Consider the following 17,164-nt stretch of genomic DNA (forward strand, 5'->3'; position numbering starts at 1 on the left):
ATATAGAGAGAGAGATATTTAGCATGTATAATGTTATATAAAGGTAATGTTAATTATATGTTTGATCAGATTATTAATTAATTAAATAAGTATAACGTATACAAATATTATATATATATATTTATATATACATATATGTAGTTATATTTAATATATACGCTTATTATTTATGTATATATATACACAGTGCTTTTTATTGTTATATATATTTATATATATAGAGAGAGAATCACGTTAATTATATTTGTTTGATTATGTTATTAATTAATACGTAAAAAATGAGATAAGCTGGACACGCCCCTTTTAGGGGGAAGGAGAACGCGCGGGGAAATTTTAACAAAGAAAACGTGGTTTGTTCACCGTCCAATCAAAAGCCGGCATCCGGTCAGTGACGTGAAGCCCGACCAATCACGTTCTAGGATTTGTTCGGGGCGGCTACCAGCGCGACCAATGAGCAGCGGCGGCGGTTGCTCTGCAGGCGGCTCTGCTGTTGAGGAGGGTTGTTGTCGCTGCTGAGCGGTAAAGTCTGGCTTTATTCATCGGGTCCGGGGCGGCTGCGGGTTTGGGGGGTGGTGCAGACGGACGGGTGTGCGGGTGTGCGGGTGTTCGGCTGGGGTCCATGCAGCGCTAATGTCGCTAGCTGGTGCTCTGGCTGGCTTTAGCGGGTAGCTAACTAGCTAGCTAGCATAAGCTAAGCGGCTAAAGAGGGAAGCTGCCGAAGCAAAGCTGCTGGATCCTGAGTTCTGAAGATTATCGGCGGCAGATCGCTGAATTCAGCCGGTATTATGAGCGGAGTTCGGTTTAAGCTGGTTGTTATTTGGTATTTCCTCTTATCTGGGTTCCAGATCCCCAACATGAACGCACAACACCCAGTTTCAGCGCGCGCAGGCAGTCGTGTAGACGCCAGCGACACCTAGCTGGCCCCCAACGTCTGTAGATGTTTCTCTCTGGTTGTAGGTTGAACGTAGATTACCAAAAATCCAACGTCTTCCTGACGCCCCAAGCCCACGTCGTATTGACCTGAATCATCAAATCATTTATTGGTGAGGGGTGGTGACCAAAACCAAACGTCTGCTGAACTTCACAGTGTTAATGTCTAATGTTTAAACGTTGTTAGATGTTCATATGTTGTTGGTTTGCTTGCAATGTTGGGTTATCAACTGAAATTCAACGTCTGGCCAATGTTCGAGTCGTGTCCAGGCGTTTCTTTTGATATCAGATACCTAGCTGGCCACCAACGTCTGTAGATGTTGTTTTCTGGTTGAAGGTTGAACGTAGATTACCAAAAATCCAACGTCTTCCAGACGCCCCAAGCCCACGTCGTATTGACCTGAATCACCAAATCATTTATTGGTGAGGTGTGGTGACCAAAACCAAACGTCTGCTGAACTTCACAGTGTTAATGTCTAAACAATGTAGAATTCAAACGTTGTTAGATGTTCATATGTTGTTGGTTTGCTTGCAATGTTGGGTTATCAACTGAAATTCAATAGAGTCATTTAAGTTTTAAGCAACCAAAATTCATGTTGGAGCTTGATGTCAAAACCACAGTTTAACGTCTGTAAAATGTTTGTTTATCAACTCAAATTCAACGTCTGTCCAATGTCCGAGTCATGTCCAGGCTTCTCTAGAATAGACAATTCTCTAACGTCAGTAGACATTATCTGGTGAAGGTTGAACATAGATAACCAAAAATCCAACATCTTCCAAACGTCACATGTCCACGTTGTATTGACGTGAAATGCCAAACATTTATTTGTGAAGTGTGGCTACCAAAATCAAACGTCTGCTAAACTTCAGTGTTAATGTCTAAACATTATGGAATTCAAACGTTATTAGATGTTTATATGTTGTTGGTTTTAAGTCATTTAAGTTTTAAGCAACCGAAATTCAACGTCTGTCTTACGTCGGAGCTTGATGTCAACCCACTGTTGGTGTTTGAAGGATGTGTGTGTGTGTAAACACAATTTATCGTCTGTACAATGTTGTGTTTTCAACGAAAATTCAACATCGGTCCGATGTTTGAGTCGTGTACAGACATTTGATTAAAAGTCAGACACCTAGCTGGCCACTAGCATTGTTGTTCTTTGCTTAAATGTAAGTTGTGACAATCAGGTGGCCAAAATTTAACGTCTAACAAATGTCACATGCCAACATCTTCACATAAAATACCAACATTTGCTTAGACGTTGTTGTTTGGTTAAATGTAGGTTGTGACGTTCGTTGACCAAAGTTCAACGGCATAATTTCAGCTTCCACACAACGTGAAGTTCTAATGGTGTTAGATGTTATGTTGGTTTCAGTCATGGTGTTCAAAAACAATATTCAACATCTGTCTAACGTTGGAGCTTGATAGCAATAATATGTGAGTTTGAGTTTGATTTTCAACCATAGATCAACATCTGTGCTATTCTGGGGTTTTAACACCAACCCGATTTTAGTTTATAGCTAAAACAAACAAAAAAAATCAACGTCACTCCAACGTTTATCTGACGTCAAATAGACCATGAAGTGCCTTCAAAAGCTTCGACCACTTTCCATTGATGAGCTCTGGCTTTTCACCTCAACCACTGCAGGAACAGGCCAGCATGGACGCGACCCAGCAGATAGATGACTCCTTCTGTGTCGAGGAGGACGAGACCGATGACACGGATGACCGAAAGGAACAAGGACAGAACGAAAGGAAACCACGGGCTGCTCTGAAGGTGTTCAAAAACAGCTACATCCCAGAAACAGGTAACCGACACAGACAGGACACCATCACCATAAGTAGGTTCTCCTCGTTCTACCAAAACAGCTCTGACCATTCGAGACATGGACTCGAGACAAGTACTGACCACTGCATACCGGGAACACCCCACAAGACCTGCCTGATGTATAGTTAGATGGTAGCTGAACCATCGGTCCTCGTAGTTGTTGATGTCTTGGACGTGGGAGAAATGGTCAAGCACGAAGACCCTAGCTACTAACGAGAGGACGAAGGCTGGACATCTCGTCTGGACAGAAGCACTACTGTGGGCGTTGTGGAAATGTTAGTATGGCACAACACGTAGTGCAGCGCCCCCTGCTGGGTATGGGGATGCGGAATCTCAGAATGAGAATCTCTGAGTGCCCATGCTAACGCCTGTCTACCGTCAAAAGTGCCTACAGTGGGCATGGAGGTGTAAGACCTGGACCTTAGAGTCATGGAAGAAGGTGGCGTGGTCAGATGAGTCCTGCTGGAACAGCAAATGATGGCTCTACCTCCCAACTTGCAGAACTGGTGCCAGATCCCACAGGACACTTTTTGTGTTTTCTTTGGTCCTAATGTTTTGGCTCATTTCTATATTATGTAACATGATATTCTCTCACATCCGCAGAAGTGCCCCTCTACCTGGGAGAGAACGTTTTGGGTCGGGACCCCGCCTCTTGCTCCACCCCGTTGCTAGGCCGCTCCATATCCAGCCGGCATGCCATCATCTCCGTCTCCGTGTACCGTCGCCAGGGTGAGGAGGATGCCGTGGAAGCGCTGCTGTGGGACCTGGGCAGTTTGAACGGCACCAGGAAGGGTCGTGTTAAACTGACCCCGCACGTGCGGTACGCTCTGACCGAGGGGGACAGCGTGGTGCTTGCTGACCTGCCCTGTCAGTACATCGGCCTGAAAGCCGTAGAGAAAACCACGGACGCGGCCTCAGGGGCGGAGGAAACGAAGGGTCTGGTACCTGCCAGCAATGCTTCAGAAAAAGGGTCCGGCAAGAATGTTGAGAACGGAGGAAGGAGGAGTGCGTTCCCACCTGTGCCGATATGGGGGGATAAGGAGAAGACTCTCCAGTCACCTCAGACGACCCCCAGACAGCCTGAGAGGACACTGGTGCCCGAGTCCGATTCCGACTCTGAAGGAGAGAGGGATGGACGCAGACCGAGGCAGAGGAGATTTTTGGGTAGGTGGACTGACTGTATCTACTGTACATAATTCAGTATCAACTGTTAATTATTTATTATCTACCATAAACTATTCAGTATTTGCTAAAGATTATTCAATATCTAATGTAATCTGCTATGAATGATTCAGTACCTACTATATTATTCAGTAAATACTGTAAATTATTCAGAATCTAACCTAAATTGTTCAGTAATTACGATTAATTATTCAGTACCCACTATGTACTGTTCAGTATCTACTATATAATGTTCTGTAAATATTTAATTATTCAGTATCTATCAAACTATATCTGTTATAATTTATTTAGTATCCATCATGAATTATTCAGTATCTATTATTAATTGTTCAGTAATTACAATTAATTATTCAGTATCCACTATAAACTGTTCAGTATCTACTATATAATGTTCCTTAAATATTTAATTATTCAGTATCTATCAAACTATTTAGTACTTTCTATAGATTATTATAGATTCTATGTACTGCAATCTTATATCTACTGTAATCTGTTATAAATTTAGTATCCATCATGAATTATTCAGTATCTGTTATGAATTGTTCAGTAATTACAATTAATTATTCAGTATCCACTATGAACTGTTCAGTATCTATTATATAATGTTCAGTAAATACTATAAATTATTCAGAATCTATCATAAATTATTCAGTACCCACTATGAACTGTTCAGTATCTATTATATTATTCGGTAAATACTATGAATTATTCAGTATCTATCAAACGATTCAGTATTTTCTGTAGATTATTCAGTATGTACTGTAATCTGTTCTAAATGATTCAGTATCCATCATAATTTATTCAGTAATTGCAATACATAATTCAGTATGTACTTTATATTATTCAGTGACTTTTTCGGTATATATTGTAATACTATCCACAAAGTGCTATAAATTGTTCAGTATCTATTATGATCTATGAATTATTCTGTATATATTATAAATTATTCAGTCACTAATATGAATTATGCAGTAATTATGATCAGTAACTACTGTGAATTGTTCAGTAAATATTAAGTAATTCAGCATCAACTGTTAATTAATTATTACTACTAATTATTACTACTAAGAATTATTTAAAGTTGAGGATTTGACATGCACCCACATTCAGGCCTCTAGAGGGTTATTGATACTTGCCCTTAGGGGTCATGGAGTCACGTCTTTCCCGCCCATCAGCACACGCCTAGTAAACCTGGCTGTTTGCAGAGGGTGCCTAAAAATGACCCTCCAGGAGTGTAGCTATGTAGCACTGAATGTTGTCATAGTTTCTCAATAATTTCAACTTCCCAGAAAATGAACAAATGTACCCTGAAAAATTCGTTTTTAATATTTGTAATAACTCTCAATACCCTTCAGATGATCTGTTCATTGTAAGATTTAACACCAGTCCTGCTGAAGCTGTCGAATGTGGTGCCCCTTGTGGACAGTGAGTGTAATGTATAATGTAGTACAGTTCCTGAATCTGTAAACACACATACTGTACATTCACACCATCTCTCTCTCTCTCTCTCTCTCTCTCTCTCTCTCTCTCTCTCTCTCTCTCTCTCTCTCTCTCTCTCTCTCTCTCTCCAAATTTAGCCTCCAATTCAACTGCCTCTGACCTGTCGAGCCCCACTTGTTCGACATTCCTGACGCCATCAAACGTCATTCCAGAGAGGTAGTGTCCTGCCTAACTGTTGCAAAGACTTTAGCGTTTGTTTTTTTTAGTTTTTCTACTACAGTCAGTTAGCAAAACCATGTTTGGTGTCTTCCGCTTGTTTATTTGGTTTAGCACTGAAGCTAGAAGGCTAATCCAGCTAACACGTGATGGAATACTCAAACTGTATCTGTAAAAAACGCTGCATATGTTGATGCAATGTTGCTTTAGTACAGTGATGCTAATTGGTGATGTATTCACTTCTAGTACTTCTTAGCTTCATTAGCCTCGTAGCTCCAGCATCTAAGCTAGAGAAGCTTCAGGCATCTTTTGACTGATTATACACCTTTGGGATGAGTTGGTGTGATAAAGCTCTGGAGGGCGCCATCACCCCAACCCATCCCAGATATGTTCAATGGAGCTGCATCACCCCAACTCATCCCAAAGATGTTCAGTAGAGCTTCAACACCCCAACTCATGCCAAAAGAGCTTACCAGAGCGTCAACACCCCAACTCATCCCAAAAGAGCTCACCAGAGCTTCAACACCCCAACTCATCCCAAAAGAGCTCACCAGAGCTTCAACACCCCAACTCATCCCAAAGACATTCAGTGGAGCGTCCCAGATATGTTCAGTGGAGCTTCATTAATTAATCCAACCAATCACAGAAAAGCTTACTAGAGTTTCATTACTCCAACTCATCCCAAAAGAGCTCACTAGAGCTTCAACACCCCAACCCATCACAGAAGAGCGTACTAGAGCTTCATTCCTCCAACTCATCCCAAAAGAGCTTACTAGAGCTCACATTTCGATCCATCCCAGAGGAGGTCAATACATCTTCCTTGCTTCAACTCATCCCAAATATGTTCAAAAGAACTTCATCCCCCCACTTCATCCCAAAGAAGTTTAAATGAGCTTCATCGCTCCAGCTCAATCCAAACGAGTTCAGTAGTGATTCATCCCTCCACCTCATCCCAAAAGAGCTCAGCCGAGCCCCATCTAAAAGACAGCTTCAGACATGTCTTGTTAGAGTAGATGTTCTGAATATGTCTTCAGGTGAGGAAATAAGTCACATTTCTTCATCTTTCCCCAGTGAGGACGAAAGCTCCATCACCCCATCCTCAGCACTGATGGGCCGATTAATCAACAAAGAGATCCTCAGTGAAGTTTCCTCAGGTTCTCCCACAGCGGCACCGCTGAACTTCAGCGTGGACAGTGACACTGATGTGGAGGAAGAGTCGGTGTCGAGAGATGGCCAAGTTGACCAGGTTGATCCAGCTTGTCTCCATATGGACAGTGACACTGACGTGGAGGACGAGGAGACGACCAAAGCAAAGAGTCTAGAGATTTCAGCCGTCAGTGTGCAGAAGGACTGCAGAGGTGCTCCAGCAGGTTGCACCATGGACAGCGACACGGATGTGGACGAGAACGAGCCTTTCGGTCCATCTTCTAGAACCAAAGCTGTTCTGGAAACCAAGACTTCCACAGAGTTCCGCGTGGACAGTGACACGGACGTGGAAGACGAGGAGGTTCCTGTGACGACGAAGCTAGAGACACCGGTCTCCGGTCCACCAGCAGTGAGTCCAGCGAAGGCAGTGAGGCTAATCTCGGACAGTGAGACCGATGATGAGGATCCATTCAAACCCAAAGCTGTAGAGAAGCTGAAGGCTCCACAGGCCATGTCAGAACAGCCTAACTCCAACAGTGACACGGACTTGGAGGACGACGTCACTGCGACCAATGTATGCCGCAGAAGTCCTCCTCAAGTCCAGCCTCCTGGCGAGAAAGAATTCCGGATGGACAGTGATACAGATGTAGAGGATGAGGAGAAGTTGGAGGAGAGGGACCAAAAGGGTTCGGCAGAGGCAGCTGGGATTATCCAGTCGTCTACACCAAGAGGAGCAGGTGGGTTTACCGTGTTGGTATTCTGAACACTTCGACATGTGTCTGTGCTCAGCTCAGATCTGCAGATGTTGATGGTTTGGTGGGTTGTGTTTCTGCTTTATGCAGGTCTGTCCGAGGAGATGGAAACCCAACCGTTTCTCAGTCCATCTCGGCCATTCAAACGTGAGTCTTTTTTGGTGTTAAGTAGAATCGCTCCAATACCAGCTTCTACTCTTTAGAGCTCCATTATTCCAACTCGTCCCAAATGAGTTCAGTGGGGCTCCGTCACTCCGACTCGTCCCAAATGAGTTCAGTGGGGCTCCGTCACTCCGACTCGTCCCAAATGAGTTCAGTGGAGCTCCGTCACTCCGACTCGTCCCAAATGAGTTCAGTGGAGCTCCGTCACTCCGACTCGTCCCAAATGAGTTCAGTGGAGCTCCGTCACTCCGACTCGTCCCAAATGAGTTCAGCGGAGCTCCGTCACTCCGACTCGTCCCAAATGAGTTCAGCGGAGCTCCGTCACTCCGACTCGTCCCAAATGAGTTCAGTGGGGCTCCGTCACTCTCAACTCGTCCCAAATGAGTTCAGTGGGGCTCCGTCACTCTCAACTCGTCCCAAATGAGTTCAATGGGGCTCCGTCACTCTCAACTCGTCCCAAATGAGTTCAATGGGGCTCCGTCACTCCAGCTCGTCCCAAATGAGTTCAATGGGGCTCCGTCACTCCAGCTCGTCCCAAATGAATTCAGTGGAGCTCCGTCACTCCAACTCGTCCCAAATGAATTCAGTGGAGCTCCGTCACTCTCAACTCGTCCCAAATGTGTTCAGTGGAGCTCCGTCACTCCGACTCGTCCCAAATGAGTTCAATGGGGCTCCGTCACTCCAGCTCGTCCCAAATGAGTTCAATGGGGCTCCGTCACTCCAACTCGTCCTTAATGATTTCAGTGGAGCTCCGTCATTCCAACTCGTCCCAAATATGTTTAGTAGAGCTTTATTAAGCCCATTCACAGAAAGGATCACTAGATCTTCTTCACTCTCATTACTCTACCTCAGGGTGTTCATTACAGCTTCACCACTTCAACTCACCTCAAAAGACCTCATTAGAGCTCCATCACTCCATCCAAGAGACATGCCCCAGGGACTGTTTCCACTATAGAGAGGTACACAGATTGATCGACAGATGGATTGATTGATAGGTAATGTGGGATAGTCCAACACTGGAGTTTTACGCTGTTTGCGAGATGTTTGCCCTTGTCCATGTAGATCTCGGGTTCCTTCAAAGCATCTCCTGCTGCCTGTATACCTATGTTCATACGTCGAACATCTGGGTCAAAATTGGGTGTGTTTCAGGGCCTCTGTACAGTCCTTGTAAGTCTTTGGTTTTCTCACTCCTCTGTCTCTCTCTGCCCTTCCTTTCAGGACCAGCTCTCCCCTCTCTTCTCCAGCCCGCCATCTCCCCTGGAGGCCGCGGTCAGGACAGTGATGACTTCACTGTGGCGGAGACTCAGTCCTTTGTGGCTGATGCTCCTGCTGCAGATGCCACCCTGGATGAGACACAAAAGTCACCGAGGGGCTGTGGGGCTTCGACCTTCCAGTTGGGTCTCTCTGACAGCAGCCACCAACAACCAGATGCTGAAGATCCACAGGCTGAGGACCCAGCAGAGGAGGACTGGACCCTGCAGTCTACCCAGCTATACGGTACCACAGCTGTCGAATATTCAATGAATTCACTTGGCAGCCTATGACTGCTCCCTCAGTTGGCTAGTGTGGTTTTACTTAGCTGTTGACTCCTGACTTTGTCTCACAGCTAAGACTTCAGGAGGCAGAGAAGCCAGTGCTGAAGCTGCACAGAAGCTCCTGGACCTGGAGGCCACACAGGCTTATGCAGCCGCGGGGGATCAAGAAGAAGAAGAAGAGGAGGAGAAGGAGGAGGAAGAGGAAGAGGAAACTCAGCCACTGGTAGAGGGGAGCAAAACTAGCAACACTACAAGGTTACTTATCACTGGTGAGGGCAAAGGAATGGCGGTGGATAGTCATGGAGAGATGGTTGATTCGCATCCCTCCACTGCAGATACTCTGATCCTGGTCAGGAGCCCAATGCTGGAGGAGCCGACTCTACCTTACACTGTCTTTACCGCCCAAACGCTGCCACTTGATGTGGAAGAGGAGGAGGAGGAGGTCGGGGAGCCTACGTCATGCCAAAGACCCCTTGAACCTGATGCCGTTGCTGTTGCTGAAACTCTACCCATGGGTGAAGATGAGGAGGAACATAAGGAAGAACCACTGAATGACGCTACATCTAGGTGGAGACCTCATGAAGCTAGGAAGACTTTTAAGGTTGAGGAAACGCAGCCACTTGAGCCTGATGCTAGCTCTGGTGTTGCTATCGCTGAAACACAGCCTATGGGTGAAGATGAGGAGGAACGTGAGGAAGAACAACAGAATGAATCTACGCCAAGCCTGAGAGCCCTTACGGAAATAAAGACTTCTAAGGTCGAGGAAACGCAGCCTCTTGAGCCTGATGCCAGCTCTGGTGTTGCTATCGCTGAAACACAGCCTATGGATGAAGATGAGGAGGAACATGAAGAAGCTACGCCAAGCCTGAGAGCCCTTATGGAAATAAATACTTCTAAGGTCGAGGAAACGCAGCCTCTTGAGCCTGATGCTAGCACTGGTGCTGCTATCGCTGAAACACAGCCTATCGGTGAAGATGAGGAGGAACATGAAGAAGCTACGCCAAGCCTGAGTGCCCTTATGGAAATAAATACTTCTAAGGTCGAGGAAACGCAGCCTCTTGAGCCTGATGCTAGCACTGGTGCTGCTATCGCTGAAACACAGCCTATCGGTGAAGATGAGGAGGAACATGAAGAAGAAGAAGAAGAAGAACCACAGATTGAAGCTGTTTCTAGCAGGAGATCCCGTAGGGGGAGAAAGATTGCTAAGCTTGAGGAGAAATCGCTCATGGGGGAGGCTGAGAAGGCCCAGGAAGAAGATGGACAGAATGAAGCTACGACTAGCAGGAGACCTCCTAAGGGAAGGAGGACTGCTAAAGCTGAGCTGGATGCTGACAGCAGTGCTGCTATTGCTGGAACCGAGCCACTGGATGCGAAGGAGGAGGCACAAGAGGAGGAGCCCAAGAGACCCCGCAGGGGGACGAGAACTCCAAAAACTGAGCCAGCCCAGCCCCTTGAGCCTCACGCTAGCACCCCTGTTGACACTACTGAAACACAGCCAGTGGACGAGGATGAGGAGAGACCAGAGGAAGAGCCTTCTAGTGAACCCAGGAGACCTCGCAGGGGGAGGAAAAGTGCTAAAGCTGGGCTTCTCAAGCCTGGCGATGAATCTGAACCTGAGGGGGAAGAAGAGAGAGGAAGAGAAGAGAAGAGCCTCCGAGGTAAAGGGAGAGGAGCGACCGGCAGGGCCAGAGGAAGAGCCGCCGCAGAGGAGGGAAAGAGGAAGAGAGGAAAAGCGGTGACGGAGGAAGAGGAGGAGAGTGAAGAGGAGGCGGACAGAGGGAGGAAGGGAAGAGGAAGAAAAAGCACAAGATGTAAACCTAAGGAGAAGGGTACGCTCGATCCGGAGGAGGAGAAGGAAGACAGCAGAGAGGAGAGGGAACAGAAAGGAGATGAGGAGAGGGAGAGGAAGGAGAAGGAGGAAAACGAGAGAATCGAGAGGGACGAAAAGGAGAAGCTGGAAAAGGAACGTTTGGAAAAGGAGAAGCTGGAAAAGGAACGATTGGAAAAGGAGAAGCTGGAAAAGGAACGATTGGAAAAGGAGAAGCTGGAAAAGGAACGATTGGAAAAGGAAAAGCTCGAAAAGGAAAAAGAAGATAAGGAGCGATTGGAAAAGGAGAAGCTGGAAAAGGAACGATTGGAAAAGGAGAAGCTGGAAAAGGAACGCTTGGAAAAGGAGAAGCTGGAAAAGGAAAGATTGGAAAAGGAAAAGCTCGAAAAGGAAAAAGAAGATAAGGAGCGATTTGAAAAGGAGAAGCTGGAAAAGGAACGTTTGGAAAAGGAGAAGCTGGAAAAGGAACGTTTGGAAAAGGAGAAGCTGGAAAAGGAACGATTGGAAAAGGAGAAGCTGGAAAAGGAACGATTGGAAAAGGAGAAGCTGGAAAAGGAGAGGCTGGAAAAGGAACGTTTGGAAAAGGAGAAGCTCGAAAAGGAAAAAGAAGAAAAGGAACGTTTGGAAAAGGAAAGCCAGGAAAAAGAAGAGCTTGAGCAGAAGGAGGAAGAGGAAAGGAGAGAACAGGACGCAAAAGAGGAGAAGACAAAGAAAGGAAAAGAAAAGGGGCGGGTGCAAGGAAAGCGGCGGGCGGGACTGCTGAAGAACAAAGGAGAACAAAAGGAGGATGTAGAACTGGAAGATGGAAATGAACAGAGAGAGAACGGTGAAAGGACGACACTAGAGAAAGAAGAAGAAACGGGAGAAACTGCAAAACTGGGACGTGAAGACGGGAAGAACAAAAAGCAAGCAGAGGGTGAAGCGAAACCTGGCAGAGGTAGGCGAACTACCCGGAAATCCACAGCGCCCCCTGCTTCTTTGGATGAATCGGCGTCTGACGATGTCCCGGCCAAAAGAACGCGCTCGCGGTCCAACTCTTCCAACTCTGTCAGCTCGGAGCGACCTGCGTCCATAGTGGAAGACCAGACCAGGGGCCGGGGAAGGGGCAGGCCGAAGAAGTCGGCTGAAGAACAGGTAGACGGCGGGAGACCATCCAGTAGAAGGAAGACCGCTACGGCACCGTCTAGTAAGACTGAGGAAACGAAGCGGGGCCTCGGCGCTTGCACTCGTTCCCGTTCCACCTCCAGAAGTTCGGAGAGATCCAGCATCACTGCTGAGACTCCGAACCAAGGCTCAGGAAGGAAAGGGAGGAAGAGCGTGAAGGTGGAAAAGCCAGAAAAGGAAGAATCGCATGTGCCGGCAGCTTCAGGACGGGGCAGGGGAAGAGGGGCTAAACGCCCTGGGGTAGGGCACGTTAAGGCAGAGGCAGCAGGAGAGGCCCGCCAGGAGAAGGAAACGGGCGCAGTGTCCGTCGGCGAGGACAGTTTTGTAAGTCAAACCCCCAGCAGAGGGCGCAAAAGGGGTGCTGATACATCCGTGCTGGCAGCGGAAGCTCCTCAGCTGACTCCTAAAACCCCTCGCCGCTCACTAACCGGGCAGACACACAAGGTAGGCACACAGTCCTACACAGAATTCCGATAATTCCCACACATAAGGCCATCAAAGGTCACATTTACAAAATTCCTACCTAAATGTAGGAACCCAAATGTACTCGACTTGCCAAGCTCGTGTTTGGTCTTGGAGCACTACCATCCATCATTCCAGAGTTCCACAGCTCAATGCTGGGGGGCTTTATACCCCTCTAGCCCATGCCTGGCATTAGGCACGGTGCTAATAGGTTCCCTATTAGGGAGCAAACAAGCTGTGTCTGCAACCTGCAAGTAGCTGAAGGCATTCATTAGAAAGGGTGTCCACAGATATTTGGACATTATAGCCAGGAGACTAGGAGAGTTAGCAGTTAGCAGTGTAAAAACGAGAGCTGGCCTAAATGTGTATGGCCTACAGAGTCTGGGTGCATTCTGGGTGTCCACAAGCTTCCACTGCTTGTTAGCTACGTTAGCTTTATAGCTCCAGTGCAGATCTAAAGAAGCAAACCTCAATCTTGTCTTGGCTAGTTGGCTACATTTATCATGTAATCAGAATCCCATGTTGTTTTAAGTATGGCCAATCTCACGTTGTGTTCCAGGTCCTGTTTACGGGCCTGGTGGACGAGGATGGGGAGAAGGTGCTGGTTCGTTTAGGAGGAGGGCTGGCGAAGGGCGTGGGTGATATGACTCACCTGGTGACCGATAAAGTCCGCCGCACCGTCAAGTTCTTGTGTGCCGTGGCAAGGGGAGTACCTATCGTCACCACGGACTGGCTGACCAAGGTGAGATGTTTTCTGAATGGTGTTCCAGGAGTCTGATGGGTATCCACAGCAGAATTGGACTGATGTCCTATTTTAACACTATGGGCTTCTCTTTCACAGTGTGGTAAAGCAGGGACCTTCCTCTCTCCTAATGAGTTCCTAGTGAAGGATGTGGAGCAGGAGAGGAAATTTAACTTCAAACTGCAGGAGGCCCTGAGAATAGCCAGCCGTCAACCGCTATTACAGGTATTACTTGTTTATCTTGTATGGATTTCCGTTTCCAGGCAGTCGTGTTGTCTGGATCAGGGGTTTCCAGCTCACGTCCTATATGTTACCAGGCCCCCACAGCCCAGAAGAACATTTACAAGGCCTTGGAATAGTTGAATAGTTGCCAATAGGTTTATGTTCATAGGTTCAACAACAAAGGCATCGGTGAGGTTGTGAGGTCTAACTCCCCAACTCATCCCAAAAGTATTGGATGGAGCTCCATCATCCATCAGTCCAGAGTTCTACACAGCTCCACTGCTCCACAGCTTAATGCTGGTGGGCTTTTTATACCCCTCTAGCCCACGCCTGCCATTAGGCAAGGTGCCAGTAGATTTATGCTTTGATGTTCGCTAGTTACGCTAGTCTGGTCAGTGCCATCTCAGGACCAAATATTGGTTCCCACCCTACTACAACTACTAATATGATGCAGTAATGAAGCTACATCTCCCTCCCTTACAGGGCTATGAGATCCATGTGACTCCCTCTGTGAAGCCTGAGCCGTGTCAGATGAAAGACATCATCACCTGCTGTGGAGCACGCTACCTTCCCAAGATGCCTTCTGCTCACAAGGTAACAACATGTCCAGTATGGAATTATGATATAACTTTGAGGGGGAGTGCTTGTCTGGCTTTTTCTTGGTCGGGCTCAGGCTGTGAGAAGAGTACTCTTGTGGTCTTTCACTACTGAACCTATAATGTGGCTTCCTAAAATCGTGCCATCTTACGACACATGGATTTTGTTGGTCCATGTCAGTACATCAGTAGCTTGCTGTGCTAAGTTAAAGCTACAGAACTTCCTGCCAAATCCCAGAATTGTGGAGACTCTCATGCTGTTCTCCAGTCTCTGGAGGTGCTTAAAGTTAACGCTACCCGACCGAAGCAGACAAAGACGCTGTTACCTGGTATGCGGACATCTCTGAAGTGGCTAGCTGCCATGCTAGCTGACCAAAGCGGACACCTGATGCTGGTGCGACCCGGTGCGAGGGGACCTCTAAAGCTGCTAAAAACATAGCTAATGCTAAGCCAACCAGTGCAGTTATCCAGCATGAGGACGTCTCATAAAAGCTAATGCTAAGCTTACCAGCTACCGACTCTTCAGCTAGCTAATGCCACACCACACATACTGCTTGAAATACACTGTCCAAATGTTTGTGGACACCCCTTCTAATGAATGCATTCAGCTACTTTAAGTTGCAGCCATTGCTGACACAGATACACAGCTTGGGCAGTCCTTGTAGAGAGGTACTGCCAATAGAATAGGACTCTCTGGACCAGATAAGTAAACCTGCCTAATGCCAGGCGTGGATTAGAGGGGTATTTCGTCCCCCAGCCTTGAGCTGTGGGGCAGTGGAAGAACTGTGTTTTCCGAAATGATGGTTGGTGGTCCAGCCAGTACTCATGGATTGAGTTGGGGGAAAATGAGGTGGGCCTTGTTTCCTGGACAGTAGAGACAGTTACTCCAGCAAAAGCAGGATAAATGCTTGATTTTGGATGAAACCATGAATTAAACAGGTGTCCAAATACTTTTGTCCATCAATGTTTTACATTGAAAGTCAAATTTTCATTCAAAATAAAAAGTGGGGGAGTGGAAGTGTATGGAATGTGTTCCAGGCATGGTTCAACGATCGTGTCCCTCTCCCCTTTCTCAGCCTCAGGTGGTGGTGGTGTCGTGTGAAGAGGACCGGGCTCTTTGTAATAAGGCATCCAGTTTATCCGTGCCCGTGGTCAGCGCTGAGTTTCTGCTGACCGGTATCCTGCAGCAGAAGGTGGACCTGCAGACGTTCGCGCTCTCGGCTTCTACCGCCGCTGCGTCCAAGCCTGCCCCCCAGAGCCGCAGGAGATAGCCAGGCAGTAGGGTGGTAGATAGCATCGCATCCACACGTGGCCGTTATCGACAGCTGTTGGACGTAGGATCCTATTGGGTCTCCTTCTGGTCACGCCAAATATTTATTTTTATCCTGATCACCTTAAGCTGCTACTGACTGTGAAGAGAGAGCTAACTCCGCATGTATTTTTTTAAGCTAAACATTGAATGAACATTTATTATAAAAAAAAATAAAAAAAATTAAAAGAGAAGAATGTCTGTCTGTGTTTTCCTGAAAATGCAAAATACCTGTTAAACGGATCGGATTGGCTCCTGAGTCGTGCTGCCAGCTGACTGGCTCACCAGACCAAATATTGGCATCTAAAGTTGGCCAACAGGGTCTGAACACAAATTTCTCCTGGACGCCCCAGCCAGCCATGTCCAAATACTTATGGACACCCCTTTTCATGAATGCATGCAGCTACTTCAGGTTCCACCCGTTGCTGACAGAGCTTATCTAGTCCCTGTCGAGAATAAGTACTGCCAATAGAATAGGACTCTCTGGAGCAGGTTAACGTTGATGAACCTCTTGGCACCGTGCCTCCTAATGCCAGGCGTGGGCTAGAGGGGTGTAAAGCCCCCCAGCATTGAGCTGTGGAGCAGTGGAACTTCTCTGGAATGATGGTGGTAGTGCTCCATCCAGTACTTTTGGGATGAGTCGGGGATCATGAGGATGATGAGGTGGGGTGATGATCCATCATCCAACATCCTGACCTCACTAACGCTCTTATCGCTGAATGCAATCAAATCCTCACAGCAAAATGTTTGGTTGTACTGTACAAGTCTGGATTAGTATAATCACATTCATTATAATGATCAAGTCACCGATCAGTTATTGACTAACTGAGTAATCAATGGACCACATTTAGGAAAAGGTGGCCCTGCAGCATCTGGACTGAGGTCCACCTATGAACTAATTAGCGCTGATTTGACCGCACCAGCCCGGCTTAATTCAGTGTTGAGAGAAGTGATGTGACGTGAGGCGTCAGAGGCCTGGGGCTTTACTGACCTCAGTCCAGCAGCTCTGTGAGAGTAACTGACTATTTCAGGATTTAGACCATAACATTAAAACCACCTGCCTAATATTGTATAGATCCTCCTCCCCTGCAGCCTGGGCAAGCAAGACCTCCAGCATGACTAGCAGGCTTACCAGCACAGGGTTTGTGTTTTCATGTTCTCATCTGGATTACCAGATTTTCAACCATGATAACACATGTAATATTGTTTATTATTTAAACTCATTTCATTGTTGTTGTGATTATGTAATACAGGCTTGTACAGTACAACCAAACACTGTTGGGCTAAGTCTGCAGTGCAGAATAGGTGGGACATGAGACAATCGTGCATGGACGAGACACGGGACAGGGTGCACAGACAACAAACAATACAATAAACACAAAAATATACACACACGTGCATGATGGCTGCATTAACAATACAATTTAATCAATTACAGTCAGAAATGTGATTAATTGTGATTTTATAATTATAATTAATTGCTATAAACACCCCCCACACACACACACACACACACAACATGCTAATTATACAAGCAACACGCTTCACTATTTCAATCAAGGTCATCAAACATCAAAAAAATAGGATGCATTATTTATTTATTTATTTTAAATTATTGGTAATTAACCATACAAATGTAATATCATGCATTA

General features: G+C 46.5%; 1 protein-coding gene across 4 annotated transcripts; it reads left to right on the forward strand.

The window, feature by feature from the left end:
• Positions 1-482: 482 nt before the first annotated feature.
• On the forward strand, positions 483-15,709 carry mdc1 (mediator of DNA damage checkpoint 1). 4 transcript variants are annotated; one of them, XM_072680507.1, is made up of 12 exons: positions 483-519; positions 2,577-2,736; positions 3,360-3,920; positions 5,516-5,594; positions 6,666-7,477; positions 7,583-7,639; positions 8,873-9,151; positions 9,261-12,625; positions 13,203-13,385; positions 13,485-13,610; positions 14,091-14,201; positions 15,280-15,709. In XM_072680507.1, exons 2-12 carry the CDS (start codon positions 2,589-2,591, stop codon positions 15,472-15,474), a joined length of 5,916 nt encoding a protein of 1,971 aa, XP_072536608.1. In that variant the 5' UTR covers positions 483-519; positions 2,577-2,588; the 3' UTR covers positions 15,475-15,709. The 4 variants fall into 4 exon arrangements, with proteins under 4 accessions (XP_072536608.1, XP_072536609.1, XP_072536611.1 ...); XM_072680508.1 differs by lacking the exon at positions 483-519 and adding an exon at positions 591-1,043; XM_072680510.1 differs by lacking the exon at positions 483-519 and adding an exon at positions 1,075-1,353.
• The last annotated feature ends 1,455 nt before the right edge of the window (positions 15,710-17,164 follow it).

The sequence above is a fragment of the Salminus brasiliensis genome, chromosome 5 (assembly GCF_030463535.1).
Source record: "Salminus brasiliensis chromosome 5, fSalBra1.hap2, whole genome shotgun sequence".
NCBI classification, from domain to species: domain Eukaryota; kingdom Metazoa; phylum Chordata; class Actinopteri; order Characiformes; family Bryconidae; genus Salminus; species Salminus brasiliensis.

What these genes read in the sequence shown, in the direction of transcription:
- mdc1 (XM_072680506.1), top strand. Translation starts at nt 2,544, where the DNA reads ATGAGCTCTGGCTTTTCACCTCAACCACTGCAGGAACAGGCCAGCATG. An exon ending in GTCTACACCAAGAGGAGCAG is followed by an intron (nt 7,478 to 7,582) that starts GTGGGTTTACCG and finishes TGCTTTATGCAG; the next exon opens with GTCTGTCCGAGGAGATGGAA. An exon ending in GCCGTCAACCGCTATTACAG is followed by an intron (nt 13,611 to 14,090) that starts GTATTACTTGTT and finishes CCTCCCTTACAG; the next exon opens with GGCTATGAGATCCATGTGAC.